The 25,362-nt window shown below is 34.5% G+C and overlaps 1 protein-coding gene across 5 annotated transcripts in view; it reads left to right on the forward strand.

Moving 5' to 3' along the window:
• LOC123006178 (small conductance calcium-activated potassium channel protein) overlaps nt 1-25,362 on the forward strand; it is a 48,317-nt gene that overhangs the window by 20,651 nt on the left and 2,304 nt on the right. Inside the window, exons 2-10 of one of the 5 annotated variants that reach the window (XM_044400460.1) lie at nt 5,058-5,311; nt 7,660-7,885; nt 12,175-12,414; nt 15,436-15,543; nt 20,256-20,600; nt 20,652-20,747; nt 21,909-22,333; nt 23,833-23,968; nt 25,223-25,333. In XM_044400460.1, the coding sequence (XP_044256395.1) occupies nt 5,079-5,311; nt 7,660-7,885; nt 12,175-12,414; nt 15,436-15,543; nt 20,256-20,600; nt 20,652-20,747; nt 21,909-22,333; nt 23,833-23,968; nt 25,223-25,333 (1,920 nt within the window). In that variant the 5' untranslated portion in view covers nt 5,058-5,078. Of the gene's footprint in view, nt 1-5,057; nt 5,312-7,659; nt 7,886-12,174; nt 12,415-15,435; nt 15,544-15,605; nt 15,739-20,255; nt 20,601-20,651; nt 20,748-21,908; nt 22,334-23,832; nt 23,969-25,222; nt 25,334-25,362 lie in introns of those variants that run through there. The other 4 variants (XM_044400456.1, XM_044400457.1, XM_044400458.1 and 1 more) reach the window with 4 other exon arrangements.

A 25,362-nucleotide genomic window follows, 5' to 3' on the forward strand; every position in this document is an offset into this window, starting at 1 on the left:
AATTAGAAAGAACGGGTATAAAGTTGATCTTGAAACTTTTTATTGCAATATGATTTAATGACGTAAAAATTTCATTTATTTCGCGTACCATTTAGCTTGAGAAGACATTCAGTGACTCAGATTCGAAAAAGGAACTGAAAATATTTGAGTTGTGTTTAAGGAGTAATCGCCTTAGGGGTAGAACTGTTAAAATGATGTATATCTTAGAAAATATCCGCTTTGTGAAGAAAGCAGTCATTTCGGCGTGTAATTAATTTGTGATGTCGGAATCGTTAAGTTGGCAACATCTGTGTGATACCGAGAATGCGATACATTCGCTGAATGGCAGAGTGCCAAAATCAAAAGGTGGATCAAATGTTTGAATAAAGTTATCGTTTTGAAACTGTAAATTAGGAAGTCGGTGCCCTTAAATTTCCATAGATAATTGAAATACAACTCACTTTATCCATTATCTATATTTAGGAGAGGAGTAATTTTCCCGAAATTAAATTTAACTTGCAATCAAGAAAATTTGTTGGATTTTACGCAATTTTCGTTTCTGCTTGGGATTGACTTTTATATGAAATATTAAGCTTTTTTATTACGGTCTAACACAATTAGCTAGAGTAAGTCGGTTACATATTGGTGGAATTTGCTGAATGCACTTAATCGGAAAAATAGGTATAAAGCGAACAGCAAAAATACGCGCTTTCTCTTGAAAGTTTCGATTGACTTTTCAACACTCCACTTCCATAAAAATAATGGAAGTGCACATTGTTTTGTAGCAAAAAAGAGAAAAACGCTTTTCTTTAATAAAAACTCAAAAGAGAAAAAGCACACAATACTATTTTATTTGACCAAAAGGGAACTATCGTTTCATTATTTCGATTAAACTCTTTAAACTTTTTACAAATTCCGTAACGTGTTTACACTGTCACAGAATGTTTAGCAAAATATTTGCGGCTTTTGTGTCGAAATATTCGTTCATTCCATTTAAAGACATTATAGGAAAAATTAATGAATTTATAATAGCCACACGTCCTACCCTACAATGAAGCAATCTATTGCGTGATGCCTGTTTTTAAGTTAATAAACTGTACAGTTTTCTGGGTCGCGATCGTTACATGGTGCATATTCAAATTTTCCTCCATTTGCATTTGCATTGTTGTACGTTTTCGAACATTGGTCCATATAAAAACATCGAAACTATGCCACAAGAAATTTCCAAGCAGTTATGGAACTATGTCCTCCCATAAAACGCGATCTGTTTGTTTTCTCACCTTTCAAACTAAAATATGCGGCAGCATTTTACTGCCTCTAGCTCTTTCGAATTGTAGCAGATTTGCAAAAAAATCCAATTGTTTCCTTCCTCACTTCAACTCATAAATAAATCAGCAATAAAAGGTGACGAACATTTTCCAGACAAACGACACATTTTCAGATTTTTATGCTCGGATTTATCGGGGCAAAATATAGGTTTTAATGTTTCCATGCTTTAACTAAAAGCTGAGATTACTAAAATTTGAATTATTTACAGCACCGAACAAAATTACACGAAAACATCACACATTTTAATGCTAATAATAGCCATTCTTTAAGCATAAAAATACATGAGGCTTTCACTTTCCACATTTATTTCCCTCAGGTTTGCAGGCTGTCTTATTAAAATGATTTTTTATCTTAGCAAATCTGCTCTAACCGAAAAATCAGCCACCAAACTAAATCATTGATTTCTAGTGCTATTTCATCATAAATTTAAGCAAAAATTTAATAAATAATCTAAGTCACGACTATAATTATGATCATGCTAGGAAGAAGTCAGCTGCTAACAAATTTTTTTTGAAACTCTGATCAATGATCATTTTGCAAACGATAATTTTTTAGTGTGAAGAATTGGTTTTTCAAAGCGTTCTTTTTTTGGAAACGTAATTTATCGAATAGTCGACCGGAGATATAATTATGTGTTTTTTATTCCGAATAGCTCGCAAGTTAATAAAATCTATTTATTATTTTTGATTCAATGCTTCACGAGAGGGCTGTATATAGTGTTGTAATAAGCAAACAACAACTAGTAGTCTACTAGTATACGCAAACTAAATAGAATATTATTAAATAAACATAGGTTTATTTACTTTCGTGAGAATGGTTTGGATCATGGTCCGCTCAATCTGGCAATTTGTCCCCTATCACCTCATGATCACATCTGCACATTTTGGAACGATGTGCTTTATAATAGCTTTTTATCACTATTGAAAGCGCGTGAGTCGCTGAGATGTGATGATAAGGAGTCGCTAGGAAGGATTCCGTTATAGCGTGGATTTTCCGAGGCATTCTCTTAATGAAAGTGTTTCGTGTTAAATTGTTTTTACTCGTGTTTAGTTTTGTAGTGCGAGTATAATAGCGATATGTGGTTACCAGATTTTCTAATGCTTCCTTAATAGGGCTTCAACGGACTTATCATTGTAAAGGGCCAACAATGGACTACCCTTTGTGTTTATCTTTGGCGATTCCCTTGATTCAGTCTTTCGACCGTAAAATTATGTCGCCGTCTGTCTCGTACAGATTGTTAACTAAAAGTTGATTCACTGATGAGTAAACAATTTTTCACCATTATTAAATTAAAACACAAAATGCCTCATTGACGATGAAACGAAAGTTTCATTGATCAGTCAACTTTGCTTTTTTTTGTTTGATCTACGAAACAAATTCAAGTAAAATCACTTAAGAAACCAAACTCACATTTCCCGAAAAAAGTGAATCAGATGAACTTTAAGCCGATTTTCATACAGAAACAAAAATCGTTACGTCGTCTATCTAAGGAACATAAAAGAGAATTGGAAGTGAATAAAGTTTCTTAACTTTTTTAATGCCCAGGATATCTTTATGGCTAATATATTGTCTTTACGGTTGAAAAACTGCATATACTTTGATGTCTGAAGTTTAATCTTTATTATTTTTTATTTATTTATTTGAATGCATTTCGAGTATTAAGTATTCAATTAAAACAAACTATGAGCTAGCTTGTTAATATTCTGAGAGGTGTTTTACGAATGCATTAGCAACGCACTGCACTGCATAAAATTAACGTACTGTAATATTTACTATAAGGAGCAAAGTTGTGCCAAAGAGGACTTTTCGTCGAGTTTAGGTAGTGTGTGATTTCCTGGAATATCAAATCTGAAATTTGTAATCTCGCTGTTATTACTTTATCGATTGTGGGCTGTTTATTAAATGAAAGTGTTCTAAATATTGGATTTGCGAGTAAATACGATGACCTAATTGGATTTTGGGTCTCAAGTTTAATATAAGGCGAGTCTTTAATTTAGTCACAATAAATTTTCTTTCCAATTGTATCGATTGGTAGTAAAACGTCGTATCCGCTTGTTTAAATTTAAGGGAACATAGAAAATCGCTCGAAGATTTAGTGGAACACTTAGAAAGCAGTCGTCAATTTGAGTCAATATTCGTTCCCCAGAAATTGGATTGAGATATAATTATTTCGATAGGAGAGTGGGTCACACCGATGAACAAAACAATATTTCTGCGCCGTGTATAGTTTTCGAAGTTGTGATAAAAGTTTCAGGGGCTTTCTCAATAAAAATCGAAATTAATCTAATAAAAGTAAAGCGCGAATCTTAAGTTGGAATTCAATTTGATAAAAGCATTGTCTTGTCTTAATGAAATTTTTCTGTATGAATCGTTTTTCTTTTCTTCGAGATTTTTCAAATACAAGACGACGCCTCTAATTAACTTGTCATTTAAAATTGATTATAATTGTGGGATATTGCTTTAAGTGATATTGAATAATTGACTAAAGCGACGAGGTAAAAATAGTCTCGTACCCTTCTGTTTTGCAACAATTTTGAATATTTAATGAAACTTTGGAATTTAACTCATGCAAATCAATACTTGCATTGACTTTTCTTCATCTGTTCAAGAAAATAATAATCTCCGGAACGCGGTCATATCTCCTTCAAAACTTGACACCTAATTTGTGTTGCATGCAGAGAAAATAGCATTTCTAACTGAATAAATTAGTACTTTGAAAGATTTTTTCTTTGAAACCTTATAATGCAATCTTGATAACGTTAAACTAGACTGAATTTAAGTTTGAATTATTTCTTTTATATTCAAGGGAATCTAAAGTAGTAACAATATACACTTGCATTTAACCTTTTTTTTTCAAGTAAACATTTAAAAACCACGTTTTTGATTTTGTATTAATTGCTAATTAACGCTTATCCGACCATAAAACTCACTCGTGACTTTTTTGAAGCGGCTGAACGCCAATTAACTACATCTAGAAACACGAGTACAAAATTTAGTGTTTTTTTGTGATGTGAGTGGTGCATTAAACACAAAAACATAAAAGAGATTTCTCGAATTGTTGTTAAGTCAATTAAAGGGTAATAGTCCGAATCCACAGATAGACGTTTCGGTCAAGACAATCATGCGTGAAAATCTCGATAGACCAGTAAGGAAAATTGGGGAAAACTCTTAACAGTGTTAGAATTCCCACGTGGGCGCACCACTTCCTCAAAACCGGTTTTCATTATTCATTATTTATACAAGCCACGTGTCCAATTAAACTTAATTATTAGCTTAAGATTTATGTTTTTTCCTAAGTGCCGGTTTAAGTTTTTATTAGTCACGAAGAAGTATTTTGTACATTTGGACAATAACCGGTTTTTAAAGCTTGTAATAATCAAAGCATAAATTTTACGACTTCCTGAAGAGCTTTTAGGATGTAATTTTTTCTCCACCTCTCTATAAACTGGGTTAATTGTACAGTAAAAGCTCAAGGTTTAGAACTGTAGGAAAGTGAAAATTGCTCTTAGAAACTCTCAATAAACATCTTAATATTGATCTCAAAAACGTCGAATCGTTAAGAGCTCAATTTGTGAGCTGTCGCAATAACAATCATGAATGCCGATGTGAAAGTTAAAGACTACAAAAACTTCAATTAGTTACAGGATTTTGACAGCCGTGGGGTTGCTTTAACAACTTATACGTTATTGAATTGTCATAAGAAGAGTTTTAGTTAAGGTAAATGCAATAATAAAAGGCGTTTTTTCCAGACTCGAAGTTCGAATAAGAAGATGAGTAGCCAAGACGAAACTGCTGGCCTGCTGGTAGCGCAACCATCACTGACGAGCACTTCTTCTCCTGCAAACTGCTCTAAACCGGTGCTGATGCGCCAAGAATGCACAACATTCTTGGTGTCGTCGCACCATCCTCAGCTATCAGTGTTTTCTGACAGCGAGGAAGATGGATCTCTTTGTTTGGAGGAGAATAGCACTAGGTCGGTGCCCGACATTGAACTTCACTGCAGGTGAGTTCACTGATTAGGATTAAGTGCACTCGTCTGCAAATTTCACTCAAATATTAACATATCTTGGCCCTTCCGCTTATTCAAATTCCTTATTTCCTTGTTGTGAAAGCTGATACGATTTTTCTTTCCCTCTCTCTTTCGACAAAAATCCATTTCGAACAATAGAACGGGGAAAAGTTATTTCCATACAAAAACATAATCGACTTTAATCCTATTACTGAATGTGGAAAGGTTGAAAAGTAGGACTGGACATAGTAGAATCGCATCAAAAGCCTCCTAATCCCTTTGGCCCTTCTACTAGCGTGGTTCTCTTGACTTACTGACCACTTTCAGGAAAATTAAATTACTCACTCATAAATTAAATTGCCCACTCATTTTTCACATTTGCTCTTGATCTCAAAAATTCGAAATAAAGAAAAATAAATGTATTCAAAGACGAATTTCTTGAATTCTCAAGTGCCAGGTCCTAACAAGCACCGTCAAGACTCTACAGTACTCTTATCCTTCTCAAAACCTAAAAATTTACAAAGCTCCAATGGAACTACTACATAATTTATTAGTTTGCGTCTGTATCTATAAAATGAGCAAATAGACCAAAAATTTTAAACAAATACATGGCGCGCGTGAATTCACTTCCAGGATCACTTGAATAATTGATCACGGAATCCACGACACGAAAATACAAATACATCTCCAGGAATCAAAAAATTTCACGATTTCTAATTCAATAACTGCAAACAAAATTGATTTACGAGTGTTTATTTTATCCACCATTCAGATATTACAGACTTTAATGTTTTGAAAGACCAAAGCTAAGGAAAATTTATTAAAATATTCGGCAAAATTTCGTTCTATGTGGCTGCTCCTATTCAAACAAGAAATAATACGTTATGCCAATGTAATGTATTTTTTTTAAACGTGTAATTTATTATATTGTGACTTAAGGCAATAAAAGTTTAAATGACCTCTCATTTGTTTTTTTCGATTAACAACTCTGTAATTTTAGATGAAAAGTAAAGTTATTGATGGTCATTATCGGAAAAAGTAATCATTTTGTATTAACAAGTTTCCAGTAGACATTTGAATTATTTACTGGGAATTGCAAATGCAATGCATCTATCTTGAATTTCGCACAGTGCACCGCGAAGTTAGTCCATTATGGATGTCTCAAATGAAGTCGGTTATGAATGGCAATGTCATGCATTAACTAATACTAATTCCATATCTATGTTTGAAGGTAGTTTACAAGTTCATCGATTTCGGAGTTTGTGACAAACTTGGAAGCGTGTCATTTAATTTACTCTTCGCTTAAAATTTCAAACCTTAACATTTACTTTAATAAAAATCTCTCGAGAGAGACTCCTTCGCATCCTGGAATTCATATAATTCTAACATCCTGTTATCTTTTTTGTTGTGTATCTTAGCAGTTCCAAAGAAAATTTACATCAGATTCCGTGAAAATTCTTTAATTATTTCTTAAAACACCCGGCTAGAATTTAATTACTACATAAGCGGCAGCTGTCGAAGAGCATCTCATATCTTTTTCTGCATTAAAGGGAACAGAAACATTCCTAAGACTAAAAGAAAGATTAAACTCTTAACGTTTTGTCAGAAGCAAAAGAAAATAATTAACTCGTGGGCCGTAAAGAACGCCACGTGATGTCTATTTCCTCTCACTAAAAGTTTCATCGTAAATTGGGTTTTAAAATTTTTATAATAACACGGGATTAAAACAAAAATTCGGTTGCACAAAATGGCTTTAAGATATGTGAAAATTATTGGACGGGTCTTGGGTTTTAGGTGGGATTAAACAAATTTTATCTGATTTTAATCCCTTACATCCTGAGGCAGGTGTAACGTATGTAAACTTTTAATTCTCTTGATACAAAATAGCAAATAAAACGAAAACGGGTGAACGTGAAACGCATCAAAAGACTGCTTTTTTAATTATTTTAATCAGGACTGCGGTAAGATTCTAATTTGGTTTAATTTAGCTTTCGCAGCATGCAGATGTAATGACATTTCGATTGTACAGGGTGTCATTAGCGTTCAGTGATTTAATTGTTCGGTTGTGGTTTAAAGTAGAAAAGAGGACGATTTGTTGAAAAAATATACCACATTTTCCAGATATTTTTTTTCTAATATTAACAACAAAAGAAATTTAAAATAAATTTTTTAGTATCTGATTTTATCTAAATTTTATTTTCCTGACACAAATGAAAGCTGAGTGTTATCACCTTTTGGGATCATTTGAACGGGCTATATATTCGAAGGATTGATGCGTTTAATTGACAAGGGTAATTGTGATTTTGGAAGGGTTGAATATGTCAGGTTGTCGATTGTTTCAGGCTGGATGTGAAAGGATGCAAGCAGAATTTGTCGTCGAACATCCCGACGAGGAACAGGAGCTCATCAAATGCATTTCAGCTTGCTCCCTACACGTCGTCGCCGAGGGGGGTATTGGAGAGAAGAACGTCTCAGACACCGGCGTCAACCCTGAAAATCGTGCGTTCTGTGTCAAGAGAGAGCGTGCGATCCATTCACCATTGTACTTGTCCGTGCCTCAATGCGCCGGTAAGACAGATCTCTGTTAGTTGCTTTGTATGTCCTGTATGAGAAGATTCTAATACCCGAGCACTAATAGCTGGAGTCTCGATGTCACCAACTAAAATCTCCTCTAATCAAATTGAGAAATGTGTTGCCACATGCATGCCGACGAACCATCATCAAATCAATTTATTTAAAAGAGGACGAATCCCAACGGCATGTGCAGACTAGATAACACAAGCCAGGTTTCATTACGGAAATTCCGAGCCCACAAACGAACAAACTCGGAGCTCGCTTAATTATTCAGAGACCTCCATATTCCACTAAGTCTGATAAACTTTCCTTAATCTTATTTAAAGTTGTTTTAAGTTGACGCGAGAATTTTGCTCTTGCTATAATCGCAGTCTCTTCGAAAAATTCACACTAATTGCGACCAGGAAATGGCCCTGTTTGGTCCAGGTCCCGCAATAAACCTCTTCTTTAAATGAAACTAAGCGTCGTCAATAAACTTCTTCATCTCACAAATTATCACCAACGTTACTAACTCATAAAACAATCAGAGTTTCAACTATAACTTGGGACAAATCTCGCTACTAACTAATTTACAGTTTCGAGCAAAACAAAATACTACACACTCTATATTGCAAATTGTTTTACATAAACAAGAATATTCACAGATCAAAAAATAATAAGTTGACTTCGTTAATTTTAACTGAATTAAACAATGTTAAAAGCAAATTTACCCAGCAACGCTAATTAATGAAAACTGGAAACAAAAATAAATTAATTTGCATAAAAGAAGCCTTCCAGTAATTCTGTTTAAGAAAATAATTACGCCTCATGTTCAATTCGACACTGTAAAATTTTATCAGTCCACATACACTTTACAGAGTCGTAATGTGAATTGTATGTCGGATCTCAATAAAGAAGTTATATCAGTAATAAGATTGGCGTTATTTTACTGTTTCTGATTTAGTTTTTTTACTCTTAGTCGTCATCTACCTATGAAATGCTCGTACAAAACCTCATTTTCAATGTCAACACTGATGTAAAGCATTTCTGTCGTGTTTACTGGATGATTTTTAAACGATGGGGGAGCTCCAATTACAAATATAATCGTTCTCATGCTGACATGCGTTAATTGGATTAAATCGAGGTAGATTTGTCAGTGTTTGTTTATTTATGTGTAGGCTATGTTTGGTATTTTTTTGTTAAGACCGTCGTAAAGTTGAAACCCGGGACACTTTCCGAAATGGGTTCCGAGGGTATCCGCACATTCATCAATATGTCTCAACAGATTTATTTATACTCCAATACCTCGCTTGTGATAATCTCATATCGTCTTGATACGGTTTTGACGCTTCGTATTTTACGTAGGCGTTATTTAAATAAGTGTAAGGGTTGATAAAATTTGTTTTGTACGTTATTTGAATACGAACCGAAGCAACCATATTGTATTCGACTAAATCTTGTTAAAGTAAAATTATTTACGTAGGCGTGACAACGATACAAAAGATTTAGAACAAGTAGAATGGAAGAAACCTTAAAAGTTTAGTTTTGCACAATGTCCTTATCGGAACATGTTTCTTCGTAACTGTGCTGTAAAAAGTGACTTTTATGTTATATTTTGATTCAAATGCCTCGCTCACCAAAGCTAAAATATACTAGGGTAAGACTGTAAGTAAAAATAAAATCAAAACGACAATAATTACCAAAAAGAATTATTGCCTAATCCTTTGGTTTCGCCGTTTCGCAGTCCTACACAATTTATACCCTCATCTACCAGAGGTCAAATGTTCAACAACGTCATTTGCTGCTATAAATTTTACAGCAACTATAATTTTCCACCATTCCTAGCCAGACTAAGCGCCGTTGTACTTTATTGTCATTTCGTATTCTTATACAAGAACTTGGTTCGATGAACTCAAATCAAGATACGGCAAATCTACTGAACTTTACCCTTAGTGATAAATTAGTACATTTTTTATCATTACCCTGTATGCCATTTTAACTTCTAATTACACGCCCCATTTCGTTTTACTCACAAGTGCTATGTTCCCAACTCCCAGTTACGACATACTCGTATTTACCGTTATTGTATATTCTATTGTTATGTTTTATTTCGCACAACATCTAATTTCCAGTAAAAAGATTTTAACTTTTATAAAAAAAATACATCTAAGAATGTCGTAAACTCACTTTAAAAAATGATGCAGGCGCCGGCCAATTTTACTAAAAATATGTCAAATAATTCAAAGGCTTTCAAACCTACCAGCAGAAATCATGTAAATACATTTTTCGTTTTAGCGCAAAATGGTGGAGGCGTCAGGTAACGCTACTAAATTAACCGTTTTAATTTTATGACCAAAAATAAAAATTAATTAAAAACATGTATGCATCTCAATATTTATATTGTAGCTGTAAAAATGCAGCAAGAACAATAAGTAAAAATGTAGAGCTTTTGAAAAATGGTGGATGCGCCGGGAACATTCACTAAATATTTTCAATAATTCATAACGCTCAAGGAAACATGAAAGAGATGCCGTCGGTAAACCGCTACAAACTCACTGAAGGTGTTAGTGAAAACTTTGATGAAATTAAAATTAAGAATTAATTTTTAAGTAGTACATTCTACTCTCGTTCTTTGCTTTCTTTTCAGCAAATAATAATAGTACAAGTAAAAATTTGGAATCATTTTGATATATTATTCGAGAAATTGGTGACCACTCTGCAACTCAGCACGTAATCTCGCAAATAAAATAAAATGAAATAGGATAAAAGAAAAAGGATTTTTTGATAACGTACATTTGAAACCGTCCGCGGTAATAAAATTTGCCGATCCCGAATAATACTGCTTTATCTAGTAATGCTCTATTTGCATTGTCACGTATTTTTGTGTAATTTGTACAAAAAATTAAATTAATATTTATTAATGAATTTGAAAAATTGACTCTGTACATTCTCATTTGGCTTTATTTAAAATTAAGACATTTCAAGCTGCAAACAGGCCGTGAATGAGGATAACTTAGGTACAGATTAGAATTTATTGCGTGTGGGTCTAAAAAAACCCGAGAAATTTATTCTTAAACTGCGATCGTTTATTACCAGCGCCCTGTTCAAACTTTTACAAACATAAACTTAGCTCGTTATTTAATATTAATATGTCGACATAAGTTTCAATTTTATCTGTCAATATTGCTGAAATCTCCTAAATATCGTTATCTCTTTTACTAATCCCCATGTAGTGTTCTGTGGATTAGTTCTTGTAATTGAGAACGCAATGGAATGTTATTATCTTTAAATTGGCCATTTTGAATTACGAATTCTTAGTGAGTTTACATTACAAGTATGGAAATTGGATGTTACGAGGTAGAGCAATTGAGCTAGATCTGAATTGATGGGATCTTTGTTATCTTTGGACTTATTTTATTTAAATGTAGTTTTGTAAATAAATTAGTGTATTGACATTGTTATTTTTGGCTTCACAATTCACCGCATTCTCAAAACTCACCGCATTTGCATGTTTAATTTAAAAATAACTTGAGAGCACTGTAAATAATATTAATAAAATAATAAATAACATTAAATGTTTGTAAATAAACCAATGTGTAGTTTTTTTACAAGTAGCTCGTACTTGTAAAAGAACTGGATACATATTTGTTATGTAAATAATCATTTAAATAACACGAATAAATCTAAATGACTGTAGAAAGAGGGAAAACTGGACAATAACATGACCGATAACGAACCGTTTCAATATTGCCAGATTCGAAATTACAGCACAAAACACAGGGCAAGTGTGTTTTAAAATCACACATCACTGCTATTGTTTCAAAATATAAATTCCAATCAACTATGCAGTTTTAATAAATGTTGATCTACGTTTGTCTGGTTTATTATTAAGTTAAAATAGCACATTTTTATCAATCATCACACGTTACTTTTTGTGTCTATTAAGTTGAAATAAAAAAATTGAAAACAGTTGGACAGAAAGTAAAACAAATCAAGACTGAATGACGAGAAATACAATTCAGGAAATTTCAGGTTGAATTACGCTTTCCTTTGTGAGAATTGTTTTGCTATTTTTGTGGTTATTGGCGTAGACATTTGTATTGTCCAGGTTTGCCAATGGCTCGTGCTTTCTTACGTCCTGTTTCAGCGTTCTTCACTAACCCTTGCACTGTCCGCCCGTAACTGAACTCGTAGCTGTCACACTTCTCTTTCCTGTGTCTGTCTCTTACCAATTCTACATAACGAAATTGGTGTTCGGTGTGGAAATCTAGCGAAAATGATAGCACTTGGGTGGTGATTTGCAGGTATCGTGCAGTTCATGTCCAGTAGCTCCGCCGTCAGTTGTGACGACATTGCCTGGCTCCAGGATAATCCGGCAAAGTTCACAACCTGAAGCCTCAGCACCGTGTTGTGGCGCAAGTTGTGTACATGGTACGGCCCCATCCACCTCCCTAAGGCAACTCCGGGACCATGGCGAAGGCGGCATCGCGGGAATTGCGGCGGACTCGCTCCGGATCAACGGTGCGATGCGGAATTTCCGCCAGGTATGAAGCGTGAAAATCTTTACCCCTCCTCGACTTTATTGCAACATCGGCCCTCTCTCACGACAAAAAGGAGATTAATACTACTTCTAGACAATCGATTCACAACATCGATTTTCATTACGACGACTATCGATTGTGTTGTTTTAGTCACAGCTCGACACACGTGAATACTGCTCTCTCATGCGGAACGTTTCAACAACTGATCAAACCCTTTCAAGAAAATAAAGGCTCCTACGGTACGATTCTCATTATTTTCTTACCCAACTCCTCCAATCCTTGGCAAAATTGGCACTCCAAAAGCCGGAAACACCTCCCAGAAGCAGATTTAGTTCTCCAAGAGGCTGTTCAAAAATTTGTGGACTTGTGCCCCAGGCCCCCGAAAGTGTAAATCCGCCACTGTCCAAACTTAAATCCGTTCGTAAATTCGCCTAAGATAAAACTTTTGCGAAACATTCGGTAATTTGTCCACGATAACAATTGAAGTGGAAGGGTAGAATTCTCCTCCTGGCGTGAGTTTCATCCAATTTTTACCAATCATTACAAATGTTCAAAAGTGTTCTTCAGCGAGTGTAATTTATTTAAACACTTTCGCTCGCTTTTCTAGCGGACGATGAATTTTTTAGTTGTTGATGTTGGTTGTGACATGTCTGTCAGAAATTTGAATGCCTTCGGGCGAGTTTGGAATTTTAAAATTTGAACCGTACACGAACTGAACTAATTACTTTTACTTTGTTGCACAAAAGTTTTGGTTTCATGTATGAAAAAAATATAATTTGATTTTGTCAAGCAATTAGCGTTTACTTATACAAAATTAAAGTAATTTTGTGTTTAATACTTAACTTGAAGTAGTGGCTGAATAAGTTTGTCAGTCACGTTCGGTGTTCATCATGTGTGTCTGCATTGTGACTTAGAAAATAATTAAGAAATATAAACCCGCATAATTAGCACCCGTTTTGTCGACGGAAATTTCCTCAAGTAATTCTGTGTTCAATTAAGTAGACGGAATTAAGCCTTTTGAAGACGCTGATCAAAAATATGAGATGAGATTTTCGCAAAGAAGTTGCGATGCTTTTGAAATTCGAATATTTAATTACGAATTCGATATCCTGTTTTACTAGACGGAAATATAATATTTTGTGTATGGGGAGAGTTGGAGCGTCCGAGCGTCTCATTTTATCCAGAAAATTGAGTTTTTCAAGTATCTTGTTTTGACGCCACTGAACCAGGCATTCTTTTATTCTCCGTCAGGCAGAAAAATTTATGTGTCAAAATTAAAATAAGGACTGTTCGAAGAACCAGGCCAAACCAGAGACGCTTCTCTGACTTTGAAATTTATTTTTCCAAGTGCTGCCAACAACTAGGTGTAATTGAAGAGGTTGTAAGTTGCAAGACTACGAGAGAGGGCTGATGTTACAACAACGACTCTTCTCTTTCAGACAAAATCTTAAAATCGATTAAAAAAAGTGGAGTTTTTGTTTGTATGCGACCCGCCCTTTCAGATTTTGTAAACATCTTATTAAAAGTTATTGTTGTGGTGCTTCCACACTGGCGGAAATCCAAATACTTCGGTTTTGTTTACACCGACAAAAAGTTCGATTCTAAATCAAACGGGACTTAGTTTAATTGTTGTAATCACCTCATTGCTCATAAATTTTAACAAAAATCTACTTAACTGTAATTACTAACTTTCGACATTGATGAATGATTTGACCACTTTGTTCGAATAACATCGCTAATGAATTGTTTGCCGATAAAAGCAATACTTGTAACACATTAGCGAAATGTGTGGATTACATTCATTCAAACTGGTTCTGTTACGATATTGACCTAAACCATTTCTGAAAAACTTAAAAATTGTGTTGACGCAAGCAGATAAGGTTCATAGCAAACACAAAAAAGAATTCTTTAACCCGATAGTCTGAAAAAGCACAACTTGTTCGAATCGTGTGATTTCAATAAAATAGAATTGGTGCAATCTACCTAAACCTCAAAAAAATTGTTTCACTTCAAAGATAAATGTTTCATTTACCAATTGGTGTTGGTTCAAACGTTGTCTTGTACTATACTGATCTCAATCAATTTCGATTCACTTCGAGGATTTAAAAGTAAATAAAGCAATTGCAGTGAAATAGTGAGTTTCGGTTACGTTTCTCTCGTTCTAGAAACCCCCAAATTAGTTCCGACATTTTACGTGCTTATAAAATTAAAGGACAAATGTGCAATCATTGAAATAAGAAGTATTTTATTGTGTCGTCGCCGATCTGATTTAATCAAAAAGTTAGTCCATAGTTCGGATTTGAGAGTTTTCGGCAAAGTTAAAACTTTTTGAATTGGAATGGGAAATCGATACAATGGAATGCCAAGTGGCTGACCCTCTTAGTACAGAGAAATTGTTTAGGATTTTAATTTTATTGATACGAAGGCATGCTTTTGGCAACACATCGTTCTCGTATAAAAAATAGCTGATCTTGTTTACTCCCAATATGTTACGTTTTGAATCAAAATTTGGTCATGTCGAGCACATTTCAGTGGAAAAAAAATTAAATGAAAGTTACACAGAAGGGACTGTTAGTTTAGTCAGCGCAGCGTCGCTTTCCGTCTAAAAGTATCAGTCGTTTCTTGATTGTAGCAAAGTTTGTGAAATTTTTTCAGCGTCAGATGAAAATGTGCTTTTATTGTGTCTCTGAAATGACGTACGCTTATCTCTAATAATTCGTCGTATAAATGACAAAAAATCCGCGAATGTTAAACGGGGTGGGTTTATCTTTATAGCCTGCTGTCCATCGGAGTTATCTATGAATTATTTTAGTATGTTTAGGTTTTCATGGTTTCGGAGTTTTGTTCCTCCTCTTCGGAACAGAATGAGGTGTAAAAGAACTGTCCGAGCCGTTCATTTTTTAATTATCGATCGACTAATCTGGCGATTGGTCTCTTGTTTGTATGTTTGAACGAGGTGTGAAAGTGATATTTTGTAAGATGAGACGTGCAATCCCATAATGTGGTCCTCTGACTCCTACGCAGGGTTCAGGGATGCTGTCGTCCTCTCAGACCATGGCGCAAGCGCGCCGAACTCGACTCAAGCGCGCTCTTACAGAAGTAACCAGCGATACTGTGTCCTATGTGAAAACGGTGGGCTCATCAACTAGAGTCCTTTTGACTTTAAAGCTCGAAAGTTTAAGCTTTTTTCACTTAACCTCAAACTGATTTGACGCTCCGATCCGATCAATCGCGGCCTTACCTAATAAATGATGTGTTTGTTTCGAAAAACTACTGATATCACTCACTGCAGTTTGAACTTTTCGCAGGAATGTGTCAAATGAGCAGGTAAACACTCATTTAAATCATATTCGCGCCATGACCCATCAACTTCCCGCTCTTCGCCGCTTTTCAAACTTCACTCGCTATCACTTCATCAGCATTATTATTATTAGTATTATTATTATTATTACTATACACGCACAATGGGAATACACCAAATTTGAATAAGTCAACATGTTTTAAATCTGCAAAATGAAAGCTTGACACGACCAATTTCCCAAAAATAATAATCAAAAATAAACCACGTGTGCGCGCATTCAATGTAATGTGAATTTAAAGGACAAATTAATGCAAATCCGGTAAATGCGTGAATTTGTTTTCTCATCGGATGGAAGTTTTAAGACTGCTTTGACCGCTAACGTGCCACTAGTTGTCCATAAAACGTCCATAACGGCAGATTTTGTGCTTTGTTTTATGGGAGTGCGTTAAACATCCATAATACCGTTTGTGTCGGCATAGAATTCGCTTAGCTTTTATTTCTTCCATCCATTTTACGTAGGTATGCGGAAATTTATGTTTGAATTAAACAATTTATAAGCGGCGGGGTGAAGATTAAACAAATTTTTTGTTCGGGAAATAAGCGGAAAAGTCACAAAAGAACGAGCGATGGTAGATAAAAATTTTCTACAATTCGAGCGGATGGAAAGTCGGAAAGCGGTTCTATATAGGGAAATCAATGGGAATTTTTATATATGCGATTATTAGCTCCCTTGGTGGTTTTAAAACGGGACGTTAAATGTCGGAATATAATCCAGCATTATAACCTTTATTGCAAAAGGGGTCCACAAACGTGGGAATTTACTTTTCACAAATGATCCGACCGCACGTGATTTTGCATTTTGGGTAGACGGTAGAAAATATTCAAAAAAATAATATGAATGCTTCCTTTCAATCTATTCGAAAGCATTTTTAAAATCAAGAATGCTTGTTTAGGACAATATTCGATAATGTTCACTTCTAATTAATTGCATACCTTCCACTACTTTTTAACCTATTGTAGGTTTTAGGAACATTGGGCGCCCGATTTGTCCTTTTATCACCTGATAAAGTAAATTACTTGATTATCAGACCATAACTTTCTTTGCAAGTCTTAGCACAAAGTTTTCTCTTTTATCTATTTTTTGACCTTAAAATTGCATGTAAACCAAGCAATTAGAGAAGTTCACAAGTTTACAAGTTGCATGATTTGTTACCCTCGACAATTACCAATTGCACTTTCCACAGTGTAATTCAAAGTACCCGTCCGTTGTTTAGATAGAAAGTTTGCGAGTTTTCTTTTATAGTTACCGAAATGCACGGAGAGGATCAATATAGAAAGCAAGAGTGCATTATTTTTGTGTTTTGTTTGTTTTTCTAGTCGAATAAAATGAGGATCGAAATGTGGAAAAGATTTTAAAATTTTATTCTGTTTGTAATTCTTTCAAATCTAAAACGAACTAAACAAACACATTTTTACCAGACGTGATACACTTTGAGGTTAAGTGAACAAATCTAGATTTGAGCTATATTTTAAGGTTCCATGTTTTCCTAAATTTGCTTTTTTCATTTATCTGTCTGCAAATTTTGGAAACAAAAACCTTTAAAGTTTCTGTAGTGGCACCAGCATATTGAAGGCATGCAAATTTTTTTTTGACCATTTGTGGTGATATTGTCATAAAAAATGAAGAAAAAGGCTTAACAGTTTGTAACTTTGTTGTGACAATTAGAGAATTAACTACAACGCAATAAAATTTTTATAACTACAAAGAAATAAAATTTTATTACTATGATTAGTAAACGAGATTACTCATTTATTACATTTGTAATTCTATTAGGACCGGGAAAATCCGAGCTTTCAGAAAACCAATCTGTCCAAACAGAACGATTGTGGCATTTTATTAAAGATTTCCGTGATGCTGCTACTATTTTTTTAAACGGATTTGCATGTAACTGCATTCTATGTGATAGACACGTTCTGATTTTCAACTATCCGTCTTTGTTCCTTATTGATTATCTCTTATCTTTTTCACACTTCCTATAACACATTTTTGCACCAATTATTTTCCTTATAACAGAATATAATTGCTTTAGGTTTTTAATCAAGATCTCGAAACAAAGATTTATTGTGATGCTAACAGAAAAATTAATATCAGATCAAGATTAAGATGTTGTATTGTCTTGTAATAATTAAAGTTGTGGGTAGAAACTGGAAAAACCGGTTTATTTTGAACGCAAACATAATACTGCAGCAGCTCAATCAAAACCGGAAAAACCGGTTCGCTTCCAAATAAAACGAAACATAAAAAGAAAAGTATAGACGAAATACAAAGAAGTCGATTCAACCCTAAGATAAATTTATTATGTGAAGTTCAACAAACTCATTCCTCGGAATGGCATCAAAACCTTTCAAATATGATCCGAGAGAATCAGTTCAAAGTTTGTTTGTTTAATATATTTTCATGTTAATTACAAAAATCACTCGTGACGTTTCATGCAAATTTGGGCGTTGTTTATATTTTCGTTTCACTTTCTGGCTTGTTTTAACATGTGTATAAAATTCTTTTGTGTAGGATTCTTTGTTACATATCAGTAGCAAATGTGCACGCGTTTTGAAATCTGATTAAGTTGAAACCATCAAGCAGTCCTTAATGAAAATTTCATGTATTATTATAGCGACTTGTGGTTCCTGCTAGGCATCAAATTAAATTAATTCGTTTAGTTGGAAATTTTCGTGCAAGCACGCCGCCACTCCCGACCAAACCACCAATGAAGTTTTTTAATTTAAAAAAAAAATGCGTAAGCAAATTTTCAAACGATTACTCAAAACCCCAGCAAGGGTCACTTTTTCCTCCACACGTCAACTACCTAGCAAAATGTGAATTTTATATAACTTATTAGCAACATAATAATAATAATCAATCAGAAAATCTATTTAGTATATAAATCACCCTAACAATTTTTATGATAATTTCCGAAAAACAATACTTACATTTCATTTTATCAAAATAATAAAATAAAATAATTATTAAACGAGCTGATGCAATGAAATGAACTTTACTAAATATTATTGTATGTTAATTTAGTGTTTATAAATGTCTGGGAGCTAAATTGAAACATTTATGATATAAATTTAGACAGGTTGTTGTAGTAAACGTGAACGCTTAAAATTATTTTTGATGAGTTTTAAGTGAATCGACTACAACCTGCTGTCAAGTACCTGCATTAAGTAATGTCGGGGTTGAGAGGGGAAATTTTAATTATGCAAATAATGAGGAGTGATTTTCTTGACATTTTCCAAGCGATAATAAAAAAATGGCGTCGTTCAATTCGATTTATAAAACTTTTGAAGTACTTTTGATTGGTTTGTAAATAGAATTGAAATTTCCGATCTTGGATAATAATTTGTTAGGTACCTAATAAAGCCTTTTTCTTGCATTTGAGTAATATTTTGTTGGTAGTTTTCAATTCAAATGACAATATCTCTAAAATAGAATACTGAACACTTGAAACACGTCATTAGGTTAGAGACTCACGTTTTCACGATAGCTGCTTTCCCCCTCACACGCGTGCTTCTTTACTCTCCACCTCTTTGAAAGTAACACAATTCGTACTTCACAGACAATATTGTGTTACAAGTTGTTTTTTCGGTGAAACGTAATTACAGATACATACTTGTGTCCTGGAGCGGAGTTGCGTACAGAAGCACGCACCGTTTGTAAATAGATTTTGAGCCCCAAATTCGTTCAAATAATAATATCGTAGCTTCCTGCAGAGACACACAGAACGCTTATTGTAAACAGTGAAATGAGCTTTATGCAACTTACAATTCCATTTCATTTTGTACATGTGCCCCAACAAAGAGGGGGATTTCTACGAGAACTCGTCACCTCCCTCCAAAATATCAACATAATTGTCGGTCACATAACGCGCTCTTTCCACCAGGGACGCATAAATTTTTTAAGGTGGCTTTTAACCGAGGTGACGAGATTTTACTCGCGGTACAAACATAGAAATCCCTTAAGTTTCTTCTTATACAACAATTTGCTTTTAGATATTGCAACTATTTTAACACAACGTTTCCAAAACAAATCTCGTAGGACTACAAGATAAACACCCACTATTTTTTCTCGACACACTTTTTCAACTCTTTTCTAACTCAGCTCTTCATATTGACACAAGTGTACACTAAATGACAAAGTTAATGGCACATTATGGACTCCACCCTCTCTCTATTAGAAGCACTACATCAGATATCTAACAATGAAACTACTTTGTCACTTAATGTATTTCTTCAAGGAGATGAACCAGAAGTTGAGAATTCGCGCTCACACTGACAAATTTTTGCTTATCGGTGAAGCCTTTGTGTTAAAATAGTCTGTTTGTTTTTGGGAAGTTGCTTGGATTGGGTCGCTAACACCGTCTCTATGGCTTTAGTACCAAATAGCCGGCTCTGAGCTGTAGGATTTGTGGAGGCGGTGTTAACGCCCCAAGAAAAATCGTGTTAATTGAAACCTATTTTTGGACTTGTTGTAACTCGCTTGCAGCTACGAAAACCTGTGTCGACTCTTTCTATCCCCGGAGCGGTGAAAAACTCGAGCAGAGATTCTGCTGGAGGAAGGATGCAGCAGGAGGAACCGGGAGTCGCCGTTGTGGGTCACGTGGACTACCCCCGGTTTATGGAAGATCGGACTATAGGAAGTGGAGTGTACAAAGGGCCTTCGTCTGGAAGTCTCAAGCACAAACCCAACGTAGGCTATCGGTTAGGCAGACGTAAAGCGCTTTTTGAAAAGAGGAAAAGAATTAGTGATTACGCTCTTGTTATGGGGATGTTTGGGATTATTGTTATGGTTATAGAAAATGAACTCTCAAGTGCTGGCGTTTATCGCAAAGTAAGCACAAATTTTATTGCGATAACTGATTATGGATTATTTATGTTCCAGGACGATTTTTACTCAATTGCGCTCAAAACTCTGATATCTGTTTCGACTGTGATTCTTTTAGGCCTCATTGTGGCCTATCATGCTTTAGAAGTGCAGGTAAGCCATGCTAGTTTCTAAACTCACACAACTGGAAAATAACAGGAAAGGGTCGCCTCACCACACAATTCTACCCTTAATTTGACTATGTAATTTATTTTATTATATTTGTTTTAAAAGTCATTAAAAAATTTGTAATCTCCGATAAAATTCGTTTCATGAATGTAACTTCACGTGGATGTTTATCGACTTGGATAAATGTAAAATGCAATTTCTCTATTATTTAACACACTTATTGTATAAACAAGTATTGATTTAGCGAAATTGCAATTCCGTGTATTTTCAACCAATAACACAAATTTTACGTATTGAAATGTTATATATGAGCTTACATAATTTGAACTAACTACTAATTAACTACACAATACTTTTAAAACATTTGTATCAACACCCAACCAACAAAAAGTCTTGTCACAGTGCTATAGTGTAAAGTTTTGCTCTATAGGTATTTAAATAATTATTAGTTTAGGTCAAAGCTTATTTGAATCAATTCAACTCACTGTAGTTAACAGGATACTCAGAAACTACTACACCGCAAATTAAGTTAGTAGCAAAATTATTAACATCCCACCAAATCTAAGTGTAAAAACGTTAAATGTAAAAGTTTTGTTTTGAAATAAAATCAATAAATCTAGTGAAAGGATTTATTCAAACATTCTAAAACGAGACGCAATAAAACTTACGAAATATTTTATTTTGTGACTTGAAAACGTTAAGTAAATTTCCAAAAATGTGAAAAACTATTATTTCAATCTTTGTTGCGTCAGTGAAGCAAGATCTAAGAATACTTGAACAATTAACGTATCAGAATAAATGGACCGTAAATTTGAGTGTTTGTGACAAGTTACTCGGCAGCAGGCCACATGCCTGCTGATATGTGTTATTTCCAATAACGTTGGAAATTTAAGCTTCTTTTCTAAGTTTGTCGAATATAAAGTACCTTATCAATAAAAAGCTTTCTGCGAGTAAATCTGTTCGGCGAACATGCATAAGGGTGGCAAATATGCCGGAGAAGCCACACATCGAACACAGAGGATAAAAATGTAATAGACTTTTTATTAAAAAGAATGCACGTTTTGTGAATAACATTGTTGGCATGTGCCACAAGGGTTGTTTCAAGACCTCTATTTCCTCTGTGTGTTAATTTGAGTTTTGTTTCAGCTTTTTATGATAGACAACTGCGCGGACGATTGGCGTATCGCGATGACTTGGCAGAGGATCTGCCAAATCACGATGGAACTAGTCATATGTGCAGTGCATCCGATTCCTGGACACTATCGGTTTGTGTGGACGACTAAATTGGCCAATAATAAAGACGGGGGGATCGGATCAAAGTGTGTACCGTACGACGTGCCCTTATCTTTACCGATGTTCCTTCGGCTTTACTTAATCTGCAGAGTGATGTTACTGCATAGTAAGTTGTTCACGGACGCATCGTCGCGCAGCATAGGAGCTCTTAATCGAATTAATTTTAATACGCGGTTTGTCTTAAAAACTCTCATGACCATCTGCCCCGGAACAGTGCTCTTAGTTTTTATGGTTTCCTTGTGGATTATTGCCAGTTGGACATTGCGCCAATGCGAAAGGTACTCTTCTGCATTATTCATCACTTCACGCTTCACTTTACTACCATTTAACCGCATCCTCGGCGACCCCTTCACCCATCACCGATTAACAGATAATCGCAGATTTGTAATCCCTTCAATTTCATTCCACAACAAACACAATCTCTACTCCTCAAACCACATTCAACATTCCAAAGCCACAGGCTCGCGACTTTTGATACAGTCTGGCGCAACTATCGTCAAAACTAGGGCAAAAATCTACCTACAAGTAAAATTTTACATCAACAATGAAATTTGAGCAAAAAATCAGTAGTCAAAAATTTTGGGTTTTGAGTTTAAAAACACTGATTTCGTTCCACTCTACAAAATTTACACAAAGAACAGTATTTTTGTTTTTAAATTTTTTCGAGTCAAATAAGATTGCATATTAAAGTATCATTAAATGTTGAAGCGTTATTATTAATGGAAGGTGGTTTACTATCAAAAAATTCAATGTAAAAACCAAAATTCGTAAAATATTTAAATCCAAAATACGTATTAAACCAAGTAAATATAAAAAATCGGAAAGAACATGTTTAAAACAAAATAAAAAGAAAGCAAATTAAATTTATCGTAAAAATTTCAATGCTAGAATGTTCAAAAATAAAAAGTGAGTGACAGGTTCTTAGAAGTGAAAAGAGGTACTTAAGACTCTGTTTTCAGACTCACTTTGTAGGATATTAGCAGGGCCCTTGCGCAAGAATGATTAGCAAAGGCTGGAAACAACGCGCAGATAGTGATCAGTCATTATGATGCGCAGACGTTTACGCCTTTGCACTGCTGTGCTCCTGATGCCACGATTTTGTTTTTGAACACTTTGCGATATTCCCGTTTTGCTCGGAGAGACGTTTTGTTTGAAAAAAATGTGTTCAGTTGTAGTTTTGCGTGTCTGATGAATATAATTTAAGCATTTATAAAAAGGAGTTTTTCATTAAATTTTTTGAAAATATTTTTGAATACGTTATATAAAATATGTTTGAACATTTTAAGAAAAATACAATTTATTTACAAACTTTTGTAAATTCTTTTACTGAAAATTAATGCAACAATTTACAGAGACACTTTTTTTCTTAAATGTTTTTGATCATCTATATTTTTACCGTTTTTTTAATATCTCCAGTGCATTTTTATTTTAATTTGGTAAACATTTCTTTGTTTTGATTTTTTTGGACTTGGTGGATAGTTCTAGTTTCAGTTAGTTGCGCCTGTGTTTGTAAACAGAATGCTCTGTGTTACAATAGATAGCGGCACAAAGCCGTCGGCTGTCTACTAAATTAATTAATGGAAGAAAGAACATTTTAAAGGGTTGACATTTGTATCCTTAATGAGCTTAACCCTGAGAAACTTTTTCGCTAATCCGATATTCCTCGCCGGGGAATCACCAGTCGTCCCAATTCATGCACAATTGCATCGTGAAAGGTTCATTTACCTCCGTATTATTGCCTTTAGTTATGCCTCCTCATAGGGATAATTCGTTACAGGTTCCACGATGAAGAACACGCAAACCTGCTTAATGCTATGTGGCTGATAGCGATCACTTTCCTGAGCGTTGGCTTCGGAGATATTGTTCCTAACACGTACTGTGGAAGGGGCATTGCGGTCAGCACGGGCATCATGGTAAGCCTTAATAAATTCACAGTCTGATAAAAATTTCGCTAATTTGGGGACATTGTCGTCCTAAATCTACCAGTTTGTCCGATTAGCTCTCTGACAAATAGCGTCCTTTTACCCTTGCCATAATGCTCATTTTTCTTCTCTGAGCATCCCACTATGCAAACAACAAATTTTGAGGACACTGCCAACCAACATAATTGCACCTCTCAAGGCGAAATACCACCAAAATGGATTTTTAGTTACGCAAAAATGATCAGTTGGTTAACGTTGACAAGACTCGTGTTCTCCAACTGTTGTCTTTTAACCTTTATGTTACCACAGAGAACGCCCGTGAATATAATTGCATAATAAGATTGGCATCATAAAAATGAAATTTTCAACACTCTCCCCTTCTATATTATAAAATTCTTGTAAACTATTTTGATTTCTTAAAACCAGTGAATCATTTCTCCTGTAGAAATTATAGCCGCATTAATCACGCATTAATCGCTATGAAAAAAAAGGCTGATTAGAATCTCAACAAAATTAACCTTTGCAACAAATTCAAAATGTCAGCGTTTCAAGAATATAATGTATTAGCCTAAAATTTAAATAAAGTACAATGAGAGATAAGATGACAAGTTACAAGAAATAAAAGGTAAGAAAAACTTGTGCACAGTTAAAAGCAGGTAAAGAAATTATATAAAATTAATTTACACTACTTTATCTTGGCACAAGTCCAATTTCCACGAGTTTGTTTTCTTTATATTTGCGTGTCTGCATGATAATAGGGGCACTCGAGCTATCAATTCCCAAAAAAATATTGAACTTACTAAAATCTGTTTGTAAATTACCCATTTTACTTTAAAACACTGAGATAAGATTTGCAAGACTAAGCGATATTTATTGATTTAATGTTATTTTTTCACTTAATGTGAGTCAAGACAATTTTCTATTTTGTTATTTAAAAAGGGGGCATTGAGGTTTGTTATTTACATTTTGACTCTTTTTAAATTCGATTTGTTTATGTGCTTTTAGGTTTTGGGGTAAAATAGATTTGAAAATACAAATGAGCAAATTCCATCGATTTGTGGCTTCAATTAAATAGAACTGCATAAATTATTATTGGCTGCTAAAAGTCGCTGCAAAATGTTTCCTCTCTGGTTGTTTTAATTATTTTTCCCAGAGGTTTTGAGGTTCACTGCATCATTTTTCGACATTAATTTGTTTTTTTTTTTATTTTAAAAAGTGCTGCCAGATATAAATATTTGTTTGTAGGGGGCTGGGTGTACGGCCTTACTCGTGGCAGTGGTGTCAAGAAAGTTGGAGTTGACTCGAGCAGAAAAACACGTGCATAATTTTATGATGGACACTCAACTAACAAAACGGGTAAGTATTCCCCTAGGGGAATTTCGAAA

Source organism: Tribolium madens, unplaced genomic scaffold (assembly GCF_015345945.1).
Source record: "Tribolium madens isolate multiple individuals breed KSU strain unplaced genomic scaffold, Tmad_KSU_1.1 Scaffold_2;HRSCAF=44;Tcas5.2_LGX, whole genome shotgun sequence".
Taxonomy (NCBI): Eukaryota; Metazoa; Arthropoda; class Insecta; order Coleoptera; family Tenebrionidae; genus Tribolium; species Tribolium madens.